The sequence below is a fragment of the Dicentrarchus labrax genome, unplaced genomic scaffold (assembly GCF_905237075.1).
Source record: "Dicentrarchus labrax unplaced genomic scaffold, dlabrax2021, whole genome shotgun sequence".
Taxonomy (NCBI): Eukaryota; Metazoa; Chordata; class Actinopteri; family Moronidae; genus Dicentrarchus; species Dicentrarchus labrax.
The window spans coordinates 16,357,846-16,374,805 of record NW_026136706.1 but is presented as its reverse complement, the minus strand read 5'-3'; the positions used below and the strand labels follow the sequence as shown (position 1 = coordinate 16,374,805).

General features: G+C 42.2%; 2 protein-coding genes and 1 long non-coding RNA gene across 5 annotated transcripts; 1 reads left to right on the top strand and 2 right to left on the bottom strand.

The window, feature by feature from the left end:
• Positions 1-98: 98 nt before the first annotated feature.
• Positions 99-9,281, bottom strand: LOC127365003 (INO80 complex subunit D). Its single transcript, XM_051402634.1, has 10 exons — positions 9,012-9,281; positions 7,077-7,323; positions 6,172-6,983; positions 5,949-6,057; positions 5,638-5,862; positions 5,144-5,253; positions 4,802-4,935; positions 4,269-4,492; positions 3,953-4,107; positions 99-3,832 (listed from the first exon to the last, which is right to left on the bottom strand). Exons 2-10 carry the CDS (start codon positions 7,292-7,294, stop codon positions 2,802-2,804), a joined length of 3,018 nt encoding a protein of 1,005 aa, XP_051258594.1. The 5' UTR covers positions 7,295-7,323; positions 9,012-9,281; the 3' UTR covers positions 99-2,801.
• Positions 7,319-9,787, top strand: LOC127365007 (uncharacterized). The gene is made up of 2 exons (XR_007885075.1): positions 7,319-8,014; positions 8,111-9,787. It is a non-coding gene; the product is annotated as an uncharacterized LOC127365007 (long non-coding RNA).
• Positions 9,752-16,939, bottom strand: LOC127365004 (NADH-ubiquinone oxidoreductase 75 kDa subunit, mitochondrial). 3 transcript variants are annotated; one of them, XM_051402636.1, is made up of 19 exons: positions 16,498-16,939; positions 15,706-15,854; positions 15,219-15,319; positions 15,024-15,131; positions 14,841-14,917; positions 14,594-14,675; positions 14,332-14,462; positions 14,063-14,248; positions 13,838-13,972; positions 13,620-13,734; positions 13,393-13,538; positions 13,176-13,304; positions 12,961-13,090; positions 12,706-12,866; positions 12,450-12,604; positions 12,067-12,242; positions 11,848-11,982; positions 11,650-11,722; positions 9,752-10,307 (listed from the first exon to the last, which is right to left on the bottom strand). In XM_051402636.1, the coding sequence occupies exons 2-19, from the start codon at positions 15,797-15,799 to the stop codon at positions 10,216-10,218; spliced, it is 2,226 nt and encodes a 741-aa protein (XP_051258596.1). In that variant the 5' UTR covers positions 15,800-15,854; positions 16,498-16,939; the 3' UTR covers positions 9,752-10,215. The 3 variants fall into 3 exon arrangements, with proteins under 3 accessions (XP_051258596.1, XP_051258597.1, XP_051258595.1); XM_051402637.1 differs by having other exon boundaries at positions 15,706-15,779; XM_051402635.1 differs by lacking the exon at positions 16,498-16,939 and having other exon boundaries at positions 15,706-16,480.
• Positions 16,940-16,960: the final 21 nt, after the last annotated feature.

Here is a 16,960-nt window from a genome sequence, read left to right as displayed (position 1 = left end):
AGTAAAATATTCCAGTGCTGTGATAATGTCCTCTAAATAGTTCCAGTGCAGTTATAGTGGAAATTATTCCTCCAGTAAGTGTAAACTATGTCAGCAAATACCTCACAGCAAGTTTTATTTATACATCCAAAAACAAAAGATCAAATTTCTCACACTATATACAGATATTACATACAGTGTTTGTACACATATTACATAATTTGTACACAAGAAAAATATACATAAAAATGTAAACCTTTGTATACAAAAAATACCTTAGACAAATTAAACAAGGACCAATAACAAAAGGTGACTAGATTAGCTCATCCTATCTTTAAAAACAGTAATACAGTACATTCAATGAGTATAGGAATTTGTCAGCCATTTCTGAATTCAAGCAGTTAAATGTGCCTACGAGCCCTGTTCGTTTTGTTCTGCGTGGTTTTTTCGGGAGAGTAAACTGGTGCAGCGGCTAATCTCATGCTATGGGGGGGTACAGCAGTAATGCCTTGCAAACATTTTCATCCAACCTGATTTTTTTGTTTGTTTTAAACTTTTACTTTTTTGGGGGGCACTGTGTTTAGGACTATTAGTGACAACACTGCAGTCACTGAGAAGCCCAGTTGTCTCCGGTGGAGCTACGGGTTTACACTTTATAATGTGTTTTATAATGTGTTTTCTCTTTGGAAGGGAGAGACAGAACTGGGCCTTCTCACAGCTGGAAGTGGGTGTGGGGGTGTGTGTGTGTGTGTGGGTGTGGGGGGTGTGGGGGGGGTCTGGTGTAGGCTCAGAGCTGGTAATAATGGCAGCTGTTTATTTAATGAGCGTCCAAGCGGAAAAAAAAAAAAAAAAAAAGGCAAGACAGACACCGGACATATGAAACTCCACCGGCCTCATCCACTCCTGTGCAAATCCATGTCGAAAAACAACATACTGTACGTCAATCTGTTTTTCTCCACAAAATGAAATGGCAATGCATATATTCCTGTTTCATACTGCCGACAATCAAGCCAGTGACCATAATCTAATAATATTATAATGCTCTTACACAGAAGGTTGCTGCCCCCGTGCGATCTCAGACTTCTTCCTGGAGTTTAATAGCTATCAAAAATATTCTCAATCAGGATATTATTTAAAAACAGAATGACAGCATATACGGCATACAAACATTGATCCCTCCAAATTCAAAGAGAACTTAACCATTTTTGATAGCCATTAAAAAGCAAAGAGACTCATTCTACAAGACACAGGTTCCACTGAATACATTGCAAATAACAATTTCAATCCATTGCTACTCAATAATTCACCAACAAACCCCAAGATAGAGACTGCTACTCTATATACCAAATACTCAACAATGTCTGACAATCTGTCAAATGTCTAATATAATATTTATTAAAAGCCATGGTTGTACTGCTGTATGAGTCCTTAACAGACAGGGGACGAGCCCTCGGGTGGCAGTTCTCATTTTTATAAAAAAATCAAATCAGACCCCAGGTTTGCATCATTTAGCTTAAAAATCACTTTATAATAGAGTTTTTTTTAGAGTAAAACATACTCTGCTTTACCTCAGACATGCTCAACACACCAATTTAAACCATTTAAATTACTACCTACACCTTCTCTCATTCTTCTGGCCTTGACCTATTAAAGTGGGTTTCCTTGGAGTCCTGAAACTGATTTAGCCTTTTATGAGACATGAAAGTCATTAATGACCATTGTGTATGTGGACCAGAGAGCACCTTTGAAAGTAGACACTTAAAAGTCCCTGGATTTCACCATCATCACCCCTAACATTAACACTGAAACTCATTAGCCTTAAAAAAATCCACTCGGTGTGACCCGAGAGAAGAAGTTAGGCTGACCTGATCACTGGTCTCTATAGGCTCTGGTTCTGAGTGAAACTGTTGTAAAATAAAAAACAGTTTACAACAGTTATAGAGACCAAAATATATTCCTGATCCAGCCTGGATTCAGCAAGTGAAGCTACATGTAATGAGACCAATAAAATACCTTACAATGCTAGAGTTATGTTAATGTGTTTATTGCTTTAAGAAACTATATTTACCTTCAAGTGTCTACTAGGCCACTCAGAGTCCCACAACCAATGGTGAGGTCAGAGATTTTGATATCTGAGCAAACCAATAAATGAGCACATATACAGTATACACAATATAAAAACAGCTGTTTAAAAGTATTTTGGTAAATTCATATGACTGTGAAATCTGACTCAGTAAGATTCTATATCATGATAACAGTTAAATAGCTTGAAACATAATGGGTCACAAATATCACAACCTGTAATCTTCTTTTTCAGAGGGTGAAGCAGTGTATGGAACAGGTGGAAAAATAAAAATGCAATGGCCATCTGAGCAAGGCAGGGTACAGTTGATCATTTAAAGACAGGACTTTTAACTGGCAAAGCAAACAACGCGACCACTGATTGAGGCTTCTACGTCAATGAATTCTGAGCACTGTGACACATAATCTCTGCTAAGGTCCTTCCGCCAATCTTCACCCATTTATTTCACCACAAAATCTGACTGTTACCCCCTGCTGACGAAACCACAAGGCATTAAATGAGTGGACTCACACTGACTTAAAATCCCGGAGACCGTCTGGCTGCAGAATAAAAGAACGAAAATAGAAAATATCGAGGAAAATCTGAGGTTGTGCAAATTCATTATCAAATAGTGCACTATTACCAAATTGCACACATGTAGCAGATGAAGAGGGGTGGTCAGTCAGAAAGCCAGTCGCCTGGATTGTTAGTGACTGTGAGTCCACGAAACCATTGTGCAGCCGCTGCAGGCCTCCTGCTCTCATTTACTTTGCGTGAAGGGTGGTGTGGCGCTGTTGGCACTTACAGCGGTGGCACTAACTATGGAAAAGCCAGCGGGGGGTGCTGTGGAGCTGTGGCTGGGCTGCACGTCTTTCGGGATGCCACTGTGGGAGGCCAATTGATGGCCAAAGGCCGCGCTGAACTGAGGGAGCTGTTGCTTGGGCTGTGTGGAGGTCAAAAGATCATGTGAAGAGGATGGGAGGGAGGATGAGGGGGCAGGGGGAGCCGATAAACCCGTCAAGCCACTCTGGGGCATCGCTGAGAGCGCAGCCATGGGCTGCAGCGTCACAGAGTGGGTGGTGGCCGGGGGAGTGGACAGGGAGGTGGATATGAGATGACTTTCGGATCCTATGAGATTGCCAAACTGCGTGGGGTCAGTGAGGGGGAGAGCGAGATTGTTCCATGATGAGCGTGGGGGTCCTGGTACCCCGCTGAGGGGGACTTCCAGCAGCAGAGGGGTGTCTGTCTGGAAGGAGCTGGCATGGGGAGAAGATATGTGGTCACTGTATGGGGATGGCACATGCTCACTGCTGTAGTGGCTGCCTTGGGGAGATGTTGTGGGTGCATCCGACTTGGCCAGCACATGGGATGTGTGTGTCCGGGAAAACGTTCGCTCTGTTATGGAGGTCTGAGTGAGCAGGGAGGTGGTGGGGGGGGCTACTGTAGAAGAAGATGAGGTCAGGTTGGAGCACGACGTTGGGGGCTGGTTTGCGGGCTGAGATGGCGGCGATGGGGAAAAGTGACCCCCAGTGGACTGCAGTAGATTGTCCTCCAGCTCGAGGCTGGGGAAGTTCTCTGTAGGGATGCGGCTGTTGAGCAGGTCTCCCATGCCCCCCGGCTGGACCGGACCAGGGAACACAGTCAAGGCGCGGTGGTCCACTCCTTCAGAGTGCGCCAGGTCTCCCATGGAGGTCAAGCACACCAAAGAGTCTGGGTAGGACCCCATAGCCTGCAGTGCACGCACCAGCTCCTCAGCCTCCTCCGTGGTCGGCAATAAGTCCCCATTCTTACCTACACACACACACACACACACACACACACAGACACAGTTATCATTATAAAATCAGACCAGGAGGACTTTGTTAGTGTACACACGACAGGCATAATGGTGCACAAGAAAGAGCTGACAACCTTCAAACAAGTCAAAGTCTGGCAGGTCATCAGGTAGTCTGGGTAACACATCGGAGAAATCCTCCTGGTTCAGCTCAAGGTCATTTGGAATGTCTGCCATTTCATTGGTGATATCATCAGGAAGCTCCTCTGCACTCAGGTCTGGAGTTGAAGGGCTAGAGCCAGACAGATGAGATAAAAATACTTGAGAAGAAATAACACTGTAAAGTGAAGGAGCTGTTCGAACAAGTGTGACATGAGAGTATTCTCCCTGACACTGGACTCTCTGCATTCTAAATTTTTAACTCGACAGTGTAGAGACGGAGGTGTAGCAGACCTGATGCTGGCCTGTGATGGCATTGCTAGGCTTGTAGAAGGCATTCCCAGGTTCCCCTGTGGCAACGCTGGAGGGATGGGTTTCTGAGGCCTCCGCGGTCCTCTTCTCCTCTTTTTCTTGTGTTTTTTGGTGAGCGCCGGTGGTTTGGTCTTTTTACGTGGCTTTCGCTGTTGCTGCTGCTGGTGCTGCACTCGTCGGTTACCATCCCCTCGCAGGAAGTTATCCTAAGTGTAATGTATGGAGGAGCATTGAGTCATTATGACATTAGCCCATATGAAATCAAACAAATCAAATCAAGGAAAAGTTCACATTTTGGGTAATGTGCTTTTTCTCTTTCTCACCTAGCACCTAAAGCTCATTAACTAACATGTTATAAAACTTGTTCAATAGTGCTGTTAGGTGGATTTTGGCCAGGCTACCTGTTTCTCTGTCTCCAGTCTTTGTGCTAAGCTGAATTAGTATTTATCGTACAGACATGACAGTCTCATGTAACTCTCTGCAAAAAAAGTTTTTCTTTTAAATATTGAACTCACCATTTTTTTGGCATGCTCTTCACAGAGTGGTGTCTGGTGCGTGATATCAAACACGGGGATGGAGCACTGCTGACCATCTGCAAATTTGGCTGTGCAACTAGCAAAGAGCTGCTGGGAACGATTCAACAGGATGTCTACCGAGAACAATAAAGGAAATAACAATACAGGACAGAGTGCACGAGATCATAGTACACACCACAAAGAGATATTGCACATCACAGTGTGTGATTTTAAAAAACATGGTGAATTTGATAAAACCATATTTTACAGAACAGAATCACAGCCGTTCTTCTGCACTTGTCGCCAGCAGCTGTACAATCAGTGACGTGGTGGAAAGGATACGCTGAAAGCAGTGTTGAGTGAAGGGCAGAGCCCTGTTGTTGCAGGCCTGGCCCTTTGTGCTGCCAGTGCAGGTCCCCGTATCTGTGTTCTGCTGCCTTGCTGGAGCCGCACTGTAGAGACATACAGACCCAGGAGTGAGCAAACAGCAACAACACTCCACATTTCTTGTCTTCTGAACATTTCAAATTAGGAGATGAAGAGGACCAACAAGTAAGTCATATAAGTGGCACACATTGCTGGTTATATATGTGTATATTATATATATATATATATATATATATATATATATATATATATACACATATATAAAAAAAACACTGAATGAAACCACATCTATTTTGGAAGTCGTATAACACTGAATTTCTAATGTACAGGTGGGTGATGGAGGGTGTTATGAATGTTTAACCTACCTGCACATGGGGTTTGATCTTACTGTATTTATGTTAGTCCAGAGACATAAACAAAATTGACAAATATGACATTTGTGAGAATACCTTGAGGAGCTTCGAGAGGCACCACGTAACTCCTGGATCAGCTGCCCGGCACAGTCAGGGTTGTTACTGGCAGCGTGCAGCAAGGCTTTGCGGAAGGCATAGCGGTATCTCTTTTGGCGGATACTCGCCCTCTCCTCCCTGCACATGTGCTTGTATTTCTCCTGGAGGTACGAGCAAAGCCTAAGTAGCCGCGTTCTCCGTGAGGAACCACTGTCGTCTTCCAACCTATTTTTAAAAAAAATTAATAGCAGTCATGGCTAGAAGCGTCAGGTCAAAGTTAATACTGCAGGGTTAAGTATCAGGATACCGACCCATTCTGTGGTCTCCAAGAGCTCTGGAATGGAATACATGACTCTGCCTCCTCTTCATCATCATCATCATCATCATCATCATCAGCACTGTCTTCTGACCAGTCCAATCCTGAAAGAGAACTTGTTAGAACAGCTCAACTGATACACAATATCTGAAGTGTCTCACACACTGATAATCACACTGAGTTTACAAACTGGTTGTAAATGCTTTTAAGTTAAGCACCTAAATGAGGAAAGAGGTCTCCGTGCTCCCGGTGTCTCTTGGCACAGAGCTGCACCAGATGTTGCAACCTGGCCAGGCAGCTGGCAGAAGGTGAGAAGGCAGCGGGACGCATTACAACCACATGCCGCTGATTGTTACTGCCACTGTCCTTGCAACTGACAGGCAAGTGAGTAGCAGTGAAAGGCATTTTCCTGCTGAGTGATGGCCCAGAAGGTTGCACTGGACTGGGTGCTGCATTAGCGGGCATCCGTGGAGGCAGAAAGTTGACCGTCTGAGGTGGTGGTGGATTGCATAATAAACCCTGCTGCTGTCCGGGGAAGATTGAAGATGTCACGCTCGAGTGCTGGGGCGGCTGAAGAAGACCTGACTGCTGCCGTGGGAGATGAGTGTTGAGCGGCGAGGAAGGGTGGACATGGGGGACAGGCGAGGGAGTAAAGTGCTCAAGAGGTGGCTGGAAGAGGTCCGTGTCATGGCAGAGTTTCTGGTTGAGCACAAGGCGACTCTGTAGTTTCTTCTTGATAGCACTGCCCTTCCGAGGAGTGCCCACCTCCTCCCCATCCGTGTCGTCCTCATAAAAGGCAAAAGGGTCCAGTAGCTCTCCATCAGGGAGGGGTAACAGACGTGTACAGGGGGGAGACGGCGGAAGTTCACCTAGACCATTGGAAGCTTTCAGAGCTAGAGAGGGCACAGTTATGTTGAGAGCCACCGACTCCAGGTGAGCCCGGGAGCGCATATCCTCCAAAGCATCATGTTTCTTTTTCCGTTCCTTCTTGGGGATAAAGCCCAGAACCTGCAGGTGGCTGTTACAGTATCTGGAAAACAAAAAAAAACACATCCTCAGCACACCTGAAACAAAATGTATTTTCCCCACACAGTGGTGATGTGACGCACACAAACATACACACCTGCGGTCCTCAGACTTGGGGATGGGGTTGGTACATCGCTGGCTGTTGTACTTGGCCACATATTCACATTGTTTGAAGGGGGCCGTCTTATCCTCCAGGACGTGCCGGATACAGAAAGCATAGCCATTTAGTCTGCGCTGCTTGCAGAGCTTTGGGCTGTATGAGCACAACGGCTTATTGTCCACCTCTGAGAAGTGTATGTGTTTGCCTTCATACATCACGTGACTCTTGTCCTTGACAACATCAGCTGATGGGATAAAGTCAGGAAAAACCAAGAATTACATCACTCACAATTCATACTGAAGCACATGCAGGTTTAAGAGGCAGGGAAATAGTCACCTCTACAACAGGTGACTGTTTACCCAGCCCTTTGCCATTATAGGTATTTATTTATATAAAAGGTATTTCATGATAATAAACATTCAAGAAGTATGCAATATATATCATTTTTTGCAAGATTATTTTGTGTAATGTTATTACTAAACTACTATATGAGTGTATGCTGTGAATAATAAATATTGTATAAAATAATCTATGTCGTTACTTGAGAACACTATTGTCTAGACACATTTTGAGTCTGAATGCCGACCCTTTAATTTACAGTGTCCAAATGTCTAATTGAGAAACGGCTGGTAAACAAAGAATAGGTAATTTTATTCACCAGTCCCTTCAATTATCCTCCAGGCTAGCACTTAAAAGATAATATGATCAATGTGGTAAAACAGTATACTGCATGACAGCGGTCCGCTTGACAAAGTTACAACCTAGTGAAACAGTCACTCGGTGGTGTGAAGGCATCATTACAAGACTAGCTCAACACTTCAATTAAAAGTCGCCGTTCTCGATTCAACAAAGAAACACGAACCAAGCTATTTTTTATTTTTATTTTTAAATGCAATGCTGCACAATAAAACACGCACACAAATTGGATGCTACAGGTATATCACATTACACTGTAATGATAGTTGTAGCGCTAGCTGTCTAACTTCAGCAGTAGCTTAGCTGCTACGTTTAACTTTAAATTGTGTTTTCAGGTTGTTTCTGAAAGCGCTCCGGTTCTGACAACTGAGGTTTACATGTCGGACACATGAGGACAGGTTGGATACGTGTCATTCACATCAGCCTGGCTTCACGTTACAACTTTAGGTAAACACGGAGAACAGGACAGGTAACAAACGGTGACTACCACTAGAGTCCGGGCAGCTAACGTTAGCTTAGCATGCCAACATTAGCTGGATCTGATGTGAAGCTTGATTTTGATATTAAACGTGTCTGCGTGTAACACACACCCGTGTCTTAATTCACAAGACACACTCATATCAATCTTCAGGCAGAAATACACACTAACAGCATTGACCGGACACGAAGAGTCAAATCTGCTAGTTAGCCAACAAGCTATCAAAGCTAAAAACACAAATTAGTAGGCGGTAGCTAACCAGGAAACGGAAACATCAGCAAATGGTAACACTATAAAGGTCTACTTTCAGTTTAGTTTTATTTATACAAATACAAGCGTAATCATAACATGTCACTATTTATTCATCGGCCCCAGTCGTGGGATTTTTGTGTGTATAAAACTTCTACATTTATGACCAAATACTTCCAAACAAAGGGTCTAACGTTACATACAAGGCTTAAGGCCTGTGTCCGAAGGCCTCCCTAATAATCGATATGAATTATAGCCACTATCGTTACATAGTGTGAAATTAGCAGGCTACTAGACTCAAAACTGTCATCACTGCATAACTCCCCACAGGTATTTAAGACACGGAGTCACCTGGTCAGATCACAAGTTATAAAATAAATGAGTCATTAATCAGAGGCCTCTTAGCTTCGATAGCACACCGGTCTTTAGTTGAACGCCTGGCCGACTCAAGCCTACGCAAAACGGCACACTCAGAAATCGAGACCGAGGCTGCATACGCTTTCGCTTACCTTGAATTGGTATGGGCTGTGTAAGGTATTCGCTCCAGATAGACGGCCGAAATGTCTATTAGAATCAGCTAGGCTATTTGTGCATCGATATTCGAGATAGGATGGTAACAGTGATCTTCATCGAGCTCGGTATATCTTGAAATAAGGATGCATGTAAATATAGGCTATCCAGAGCAAATTACAAGCAGTAGGTAGGCTGCTGAGGATTTTTGTTGGATCCACAGCAGACTCCTCACAGCACCACTACAGGCACTGCGGGGACATGACAACAATCCGCTCAACAACAACAACCTCTCCAACCATATTGGAAATTCAACTTTGTTAAAAGCCCCTACAGTGTTCAAGTGTCATGTTAATCTTTTTATTGAACAAATTGCAGTTTGTGTGCCGGACTTTGCCGTTACATTTTTCACATTTAAAACAGCTGAGAGTTATATCATATTGACTGAGAGGTCCAGCAAAGTGTTAGAGTGTGAAATCCACCTGGACCACGGCTGTCGTCTTCCATATGAATGAGTTACCACCAGCCCTGCTGCCACACTGTTGCCGGCTGTTCACTGATGATGGACCACGTGCCAAGCAGACACAGGAGCTGGAAAAGTTGACTGGATATCAAACCAGAAACAGTACCACGCATGGTACCAGCACATATTTGGAGCATTAACATTATTATTATTATTTTTTTTTAAATAAGAGCATAAACTTAAATAGTCAGCTTTGCAAAAATTAATTAGGCTTGCTACAGAAAACTGGTTTATTAAATATCACACAAATACCTACACTTGTAATGCTATATACTGCATTTACCTTTAGGAAAATATAATCTTAACACTTTTAATGCTGGTAATTTTATCAGGAAGACAAGAAACTGGATTTACTTAGGAAGGAGAGGGATTTTAAACCTTTGGTCCCACCTACTAAAAATGTGAATGTCCTAACAGGTGAAAACTTGAACTTTCAGGGGTACATGTCTGAAGATTTTGGTTAACCTAGCTTACATCTTCACAAGCAGCATATACACGTTTCTGCAGGTTACTAAAGTATGTTAGTTTCATAATGTGCGCACATGATGAAGCATCGACTATAGTAAAATATCCACTATAGTAAAATACAAGTGCAAATAAGTTTCTAGGAATGTGCAAATAGCGGAATTGTGCGTATAATTATTTTGTTTTTCAAGGATTGGATGGCTATCCACTTTGCTTTAGCATATGGCTGGCTCGTCCACAGCTTGTGCTCCCTCTGTGACAGCTTTCACACACTTAGCCATCGTCTGGGAGGCTCTGCTTATCGGATCTGTGGGTAAAGATTGAGAGCAGATTTAAAGTCTGTGCCCCTAAACCACTGCAAAGACCAAAAATCAACATAATAATGGGTATAACTAGAAAATAAATAAATGTTCATCATGCTAGGAATTTAAAATAAAGTTACTTACAAATTAAATGTTACGGTTGCATGAAGATATGCATTTAAAGCCATGTGTTTTACATAAGTGAAATGATCACATTGCAACAGTATTATTAAATTGTTAACAATGAATATGTATAAATGAGATGAGATAACCAAAAAAAATTCACATTTGTGTATTTTAAAAAGAAAGTTCATATCTTGTAGTTTTTACACATCTAATGGTAAGAAAGGCTGAGATGTAGTGAGCAAAGATGGATGATTTGATATTCTATAGCTCTGTTCTAATTAAATCGGACATCACTCTTAATAATACAACAAAAACAAAGAACAGTTCTGACTCTTCAAATGTTCATTTATTTTTTATAGTAAAGTTCATTAAACAACTTAACATTACATTCTCTGGCTTTAATAGAGCATAAAGCCTATAAATTGTTTTGCATAAAAAAAAATCAAAGTTAATTGTTATTATTATGGACCTTATAATTGAATTATCAGGATAATTCCTAATATTATAAATTTCCCATTAATGGCAGACAATGTATCTGCCTCAATAATTATCTTGCATCCATAGTTAAAAATATTTGGGACAGTATGCTATGTAGTTTTTGTTTTGCAGTCTGTAAAATGTGATCATATCCAGACTACCACCTTTAAACTAAGGAGCATTTTGTTCACCTCAAAGTGATAGAAGTAGTGCTACAAATCAGACTTGGTCATATTTGTGATTAAAAGATTTAATGCTAGAAAAATCTCTATAATAGTATGTAAAGCAGACTTCCAGGAGCAACATCAGAAGCAGTGAGACAAAGAAAATATAATGTGCTGAGAGAAAGTAGCTACCAGCAGCTACAGAATATGATGTTATTTATTAATGTCAGCTATTCACTATATTGGAGTTTTTTCTTTACTATGACTTGACAATAATTTGATCACAAAATAATTATAGAAAATCCTTCATCACTGCTCATTTTAAGAATGATGTAGGCATTTGGTGGTTAGCCAGCATACCACATTATTTTGACTTGCTTATGAATCTTTCAGATGCAATAGAAATCTGCTTTTAATAACTGATAAATAATAATGCTTTTTTTTTTTAATGCATATCATTATTCTACTACTTATTTGTTTCATATTAGGGAAATTGCCATGAAATTCTCCATATAAAAACGTAATAAACATGATTATATTGAAATTAAGGAAGAGGAGTATCATTGTACGAGTGACCCACCTGTCATATAGAAGTCCTTCACAGTAAGTTGTGGAGGGACTAAAGGTCCAGTAAGGACAGCCTGGTTCACTGCCTGAAAGGGATAAGCCAGATATCGCCATCACCATGGAGAACAGTGTGAAGCAAACTAAAATAAAGTTTTATCAGTGCATTCCCTGTAATCAACTAAACACATGCTGGAGGAAGATAACAGCTGACCTTAGACAGCTCATTAGCCTGCTTAAAGTAGTTGGCCTCCTCAACGTCGTCATATCGCACCAGATTTGGGGAAACCTCTACCAGCCTATCACGCACTTCATCAAGGGTGTCATATGGCAGAGTCACTCCAGCAAGCTTCAAAAGGCACGGGAAAAATACACAGGATTTAGTCTTATTTCTTATTATTTTATATAACATGATTATCTTATTGTAGTTCACCTCAGATATGGCCCTGATGATCCTCCAGTCCTCCCTAGCCATGCCTGGAGCAGTCACAGCCACTTTGGTCTGCTGGGCACGGCCTTCAGTGTTCACATAGGTGCTACATTTCTCAGTATATGCAGCTCCAGGAAGTATGATATCAGCCATTGGTGCACCGACATCGCCATGGTGACCTGAGCAGTTATGGCAAATAGCATTACAATTGAGCACAAAAAGGTTTAATGCTCTTCTAACCATCCAATGACCCCTTGTGTACTGTATGGAAGCGCCTGCATTCATTTATGTTGATTTACTCATTGACTCAGGTTCTGCCTTTGCCACTCTACTGTACATTTATGTAAATGAAAGAGCTTCTGCTGCTGTGCAGTGAAACAGCTGACCTTGATAAATTATGAAACTATCCTTAGGGAGGTCTTGGCGAGTAATGCAGCCTGCATCAGCTCCGAGTAGGAACAGAACTTTGGGCGGGTTCTTTCTGATAGCCTCCACTCCTGGCTTGTACCCAAGATCAAGTGCAGCAACTTGACTGGCAACCCTAAAGAAACAGGCACAACAGCACACATATTACAGCAGAAATTCCTCCTGAACACTGTCCTTTTAATTAAAGCTTCCCTTCTAATTTGCCAAGACTATGACCTGTGAAGCACATTGAGAACCTTCCAGGTTTCCTCCACCCCACTGCTGACGCGAGCATTATGCGCGATGGTTGATACAGCAGCCATTATTGCGGCCCCATCCTCTCTCTGCAGGCAACTGCTTCCAACCACAACAACAGGATGCTTGGCTTTAGCCAAGACCTGCAAGGTGAGACAGAAGACATAAATATCAGGAAGAGACATTCAAGTTGACCAATAACATTCACTGTATTACTGAGAGTGCTCTGCGGGTTACTTGGGAAAACGGGTGAGTTCCTGAAGCAATTTCTTGAAGAACCTTGGCAGACTCCCCAAGATGGTCATATGTGTAACTTAGGTCCACTTCCTTTCCCAAAAGAGCCACTTGTAACTCATTGTGAAGCCAGCTGAATGAGAATAACATATTAACGAATGTGCATTTTTGTTTTACTTAGATTTAAGGAGATTTACTGAACTGTATTTAAAACCTACCTTTTTCTGATTCGTGCATTGAAGAGAGGAGCCTCATAGCGTGGGTTTGTGCCAACCAGAAGCAGCAGATCAGCTTCTTCAATGCCAGCAATCCCAGTGTTTAGAAGATAGTTTGAACGTAGGTCAGATCTAAAGAAGCCAAGGTAAAGACACAAACATCAGCGGTAGTTCAACAGGCTTTGTCCCATCTCGCCTTTTACTCTTTCTATGGTCTTACCCAGCTCCAGCCATCGGAAACACCTCCTCAGTGCACAGGTTGTCACTATTGAAACGATTCAGCAAGTCTTTCAGGGAAATGAGGGCCTCTGCATCAACCAAGCCTCCGACAACAGCAGCAACATCATTTCCTTCGACTCCTTGCAGCTGTCAAATAAAACAGATGCTACAGGCACGGCTTAGGACAGCCTACAGTTACAGAAGGTAATTTCATCATAAATTACATACTGTTCCAGCAACTCGAGTCAGCGCATCTTCCCAGGTTGTAGGAACCAACTGGCCAGAGTCATTTTTCACCATTGGCTGAGTAAGCCTCTGCCTCTTGAGTCCATCATAAGCAAACCTGTCAGGATGGAAGCAAAGGGAAGACTTCAGCAATGATGCAGACATCATCCACAAATCTACAATATGTATGTGAAGTAAGCATTGTGTCATAAGAGAGGAACCTGGTTTTGTCGGAGATCCACTCCTCATTAATATCCTCATTAATACGAGGCAGGATTCTCATCACCTCACCCCCACGAGTGCTCACCACAATGTTACTGCCCACAGCATCCAGAACATCGATGGATTCAGTCTTCCTGCAGGACACCAAAGAGAAAAACATCAGTGTAAAGACTAACCTTTCATCCTTAAAAGTGAAGCAAAAATGTAGAGCACAATCCAGGAACCTTGTCTCCCAAGGGCGGGCAGTGAATGCATATGGTTTAGAAGTCAGGGCTCCCACTGGGCATATATCAATAACATTCCCAGATAGCTCCGACATGAACATCTTCTCCACGTAGGTCCCGATCTGCAGGTCATTGCCTCTGCCAGTGGTACCCAGATCCTCCACACCTGCAATCTCACTGGCAAAGCTGAACAAAAAAATAAATATATATATCAATAACCGATATACTCTATACTTTACTGATACTGTAGATATTGATGTGGGACTCACCGCACACAGCGAGTGCACTGGATACAGCGAGTCATAATGGTTTTGATGAGAGGGCCAATGTTCTTGTCCTCCACAGCTCTTTTGCCCTCTGTGAAGCGGCTCCTGTCACTGCCAAACTGCATGGACTGGTCCTTCAAACACAATGGTATTCAGTCTTATTAATCAATCTTAAAATATTGAATTCTAAAGTAAACAATGTCAACACACTCAAGTCTATGAAGACTATGAACAACACATCTTCACAGGTGGTGGCACTCTTTACCTGTAGATCACATTCTCCTCCTTGATCACAAATTGGACAGTCTAATGGGTGATTAGCCAGTAGGAACTCCATCACACCCTCTCTGTGAGAATAGTAAACAAACAGATTTGAATCAAATTACTTAAGGTTACTTTCATATAAGGGAATGTTAACTTTGTTTTTGTTTTTGTGAGAGATGTGGGCTTTCAGTAATATGCAATATCATCAGAGAAAGCCTACAATGTCTAACTTCTGAGTTTGATCCTACCTGGCCTTTCTTGTTTTTTCAGAGTCAGTTAAAATATTCCAGCCCTTCATCACTGGCATAGCACAAGCAGCCACTGGCTACAAGATGAATGAAAAATAATTCCTAATTATTTTTAGTAGGTGTCTGTCATACTAGGCAAAGAAATACTGAAACGCACATACACATATACAGTCTAACACATACCTTAGGAACTTTCTCGACCTCCACAAGACACATGCGACAGTTTCCAGCCACTGACAGGCGCTCGTGGTAGCAGAAGCGAGGAATCTGCATTCCTACCTTCTCACATGCCTGTGACAGATTTGAGTCACCGTGTTAAATCTGATAGTATGACTCAACTCTTATATAACTGCATGCATGAATTTAGCATGAGGTTACCTGCAACACAGTGGTTCCTGGCTCCACCATGACAGGTTTCCCATCCACGAACACCTCCAGGAGGTTACTGGCGGCTGCTGTTGCTGTAGCTGCGGTGCGAGCTTCAAGCACAGACAGAAAAACACTTTAATGCATTCTTCACATTTTATTTTCATCCAAGGACTGTAAAGAAAGCACTTAGATAAGTAATCGTCATTTATATCACATTATATTATCACTCTATCACTCCTGCTATTACAAAGTAATAATAAATTAGTGCCACTGACTACTACTGGCTAAATTGAGCCAGCAACGGCCTGGCACTAAATGTGGTAGCTGGCAAATCTGTAATCCTGCCTATAATCCATCAGGGGAACAAAGTGACAAGAGTTCTGGTCCTTGCACACAAACGACAAACAAAATGGGTGTCGTTGTGCAGAAATACAAGACGCACATTGTACGTAAGGAATGATCAATTAACCAGCTGATGAAGTGGCATATTGTTTACCATTGTTAGTTGCACCTCCTTTGGTAACAGCTGCTGGAAAGAGACTCCGGCTCACCACGGGCAAGCGCAACATGCTGGAGGAGAGAGGCAGCATCACGTGTAAGGTCTGGCTCCTCCGGTTGACACACTTTTTTAAAATGTCGACAAACCTTAAAGACATTAAAACCGGAGAACCGTAAAGCCTCCATTTGACTAACGTTACCATAACAACAACAGAAAGTAGCCGCGTTAAGGTTAAGTTAGTTAAGAGTAGCCAATTTATGCTGCGTATTTAAATAAATAATAATAATAATAATAATAATAATAATAATAATCAGCCTGTACAGGTATAAAGACATATATCACATTTACACACCCTGCATTACGTTAGAAATGTGACAAACTAACGTTAACTGTATGTAACGTTGGACTAATGTTAGACAAATGATGTGCCAAGCTAACGTTAGCGAAGATTGATGTAACGTTACAGTTAATCGTTAGCTGACAGTTAGCATTGTTACATTCTAACGTAACGTCCACGACACACATCAACTGTCACTGTAACGGCGTATTTCTAACGGTTATAACGTCTGTATTGTTCAATTCAAACCCACACATTTTAACTAGCCTATCTTGCTACAAACAAGCTCATGTAATGTAACACATAAACTGACTTCCAGCCGGTTAAATTTGACCACTTTATTCAATCATGAGGAGCCCTTTCTAGCGTCCGTGAAGCAGCTGTGTCCGGACTATTAATTGTCTACATACTTAATGATATTTCCCCAACCACTACGGTGAGCAGTTACCTACCTTTAACAGTGTCTGTCCTCATGAGACTGCCTGCGACGCAGGTTGCGCACTGTCTTGTTATTGTGCTGCGTCACGGATTAAGTAATCCTGTGTCTACCGTAATCCCAATAGAAGGGCTACTTCCCCGTTAAATGCTGATTAATCTAATCATGCAGGTAATAAAACATTAAGATGTTAAGAGTAATGTGAATTGCTCCCTTTAGCAGATACCCGTCTTTTGTAGAGTTCGTTCAATCTGTGGCAGGCTGTGGAGATGTGGTTCAGTGGATGGAGTAGCAGGGCTTTCAATTTCAATTTGTTTCATTGGCTCTCACTTTACTTTACATTACACATCATTCAAAAAGATGGAGGTCCACTTGAGCTGTCTATAAAGTGCCATGAGGGCAGGCTGACTGTTTAAAGAGGGTAAAATGTTTGTTTCCTGATTGCATGTTTACAATTATTCTGGGGATTCAACCCAGCA

Bases quoted from the DNA above. Each gene is read 5' to 3' on its own strand.
- LOC127365004 (XM_051402635.1), bottom strand. From the start codon at position 15,910: ATGGTAACGTTAGTCAAATGGAGGCTTTACGGTTCTCCGGTTTTAATG. The intron at 12,605-12,705 runs GTCATAGTCTTG...CTGTTTCTTTAG, and splicing joins GTTCTCAATGTGCTTCACAG to GGTTGCCAGTCAAGTTGCTG. The intron at 10,308-11,649 runs GTGGGTCACTCG...CTTTACCCACAG, and splicing joins GAAGGACTTCTATATGACAG to ATCCGATAAGCAGAGCCTCC.
- LOC127365003 (XM_051402634.1), bottom strand. From the start codon at position 7,294: ATGTATGAAGGCAAACACATACACTTCTCAGAGGTGGACAATAAGCCG. The intron at 5,254-5,637 runs GTATTCTCACAA...ATGTCTCTACAG, and splicing joins GCCTCTCGAAGCTCCTCAAG to TGCGGCTCCAGCAAGGCAGC. The intron at 3,833-3,952 runs GTTGTCAGCTCT...GTGTGTGTGTAG, and splicing joins AGACTTTGACTTGTTTGAAG to GTAAGAATGGGGACTTATTG.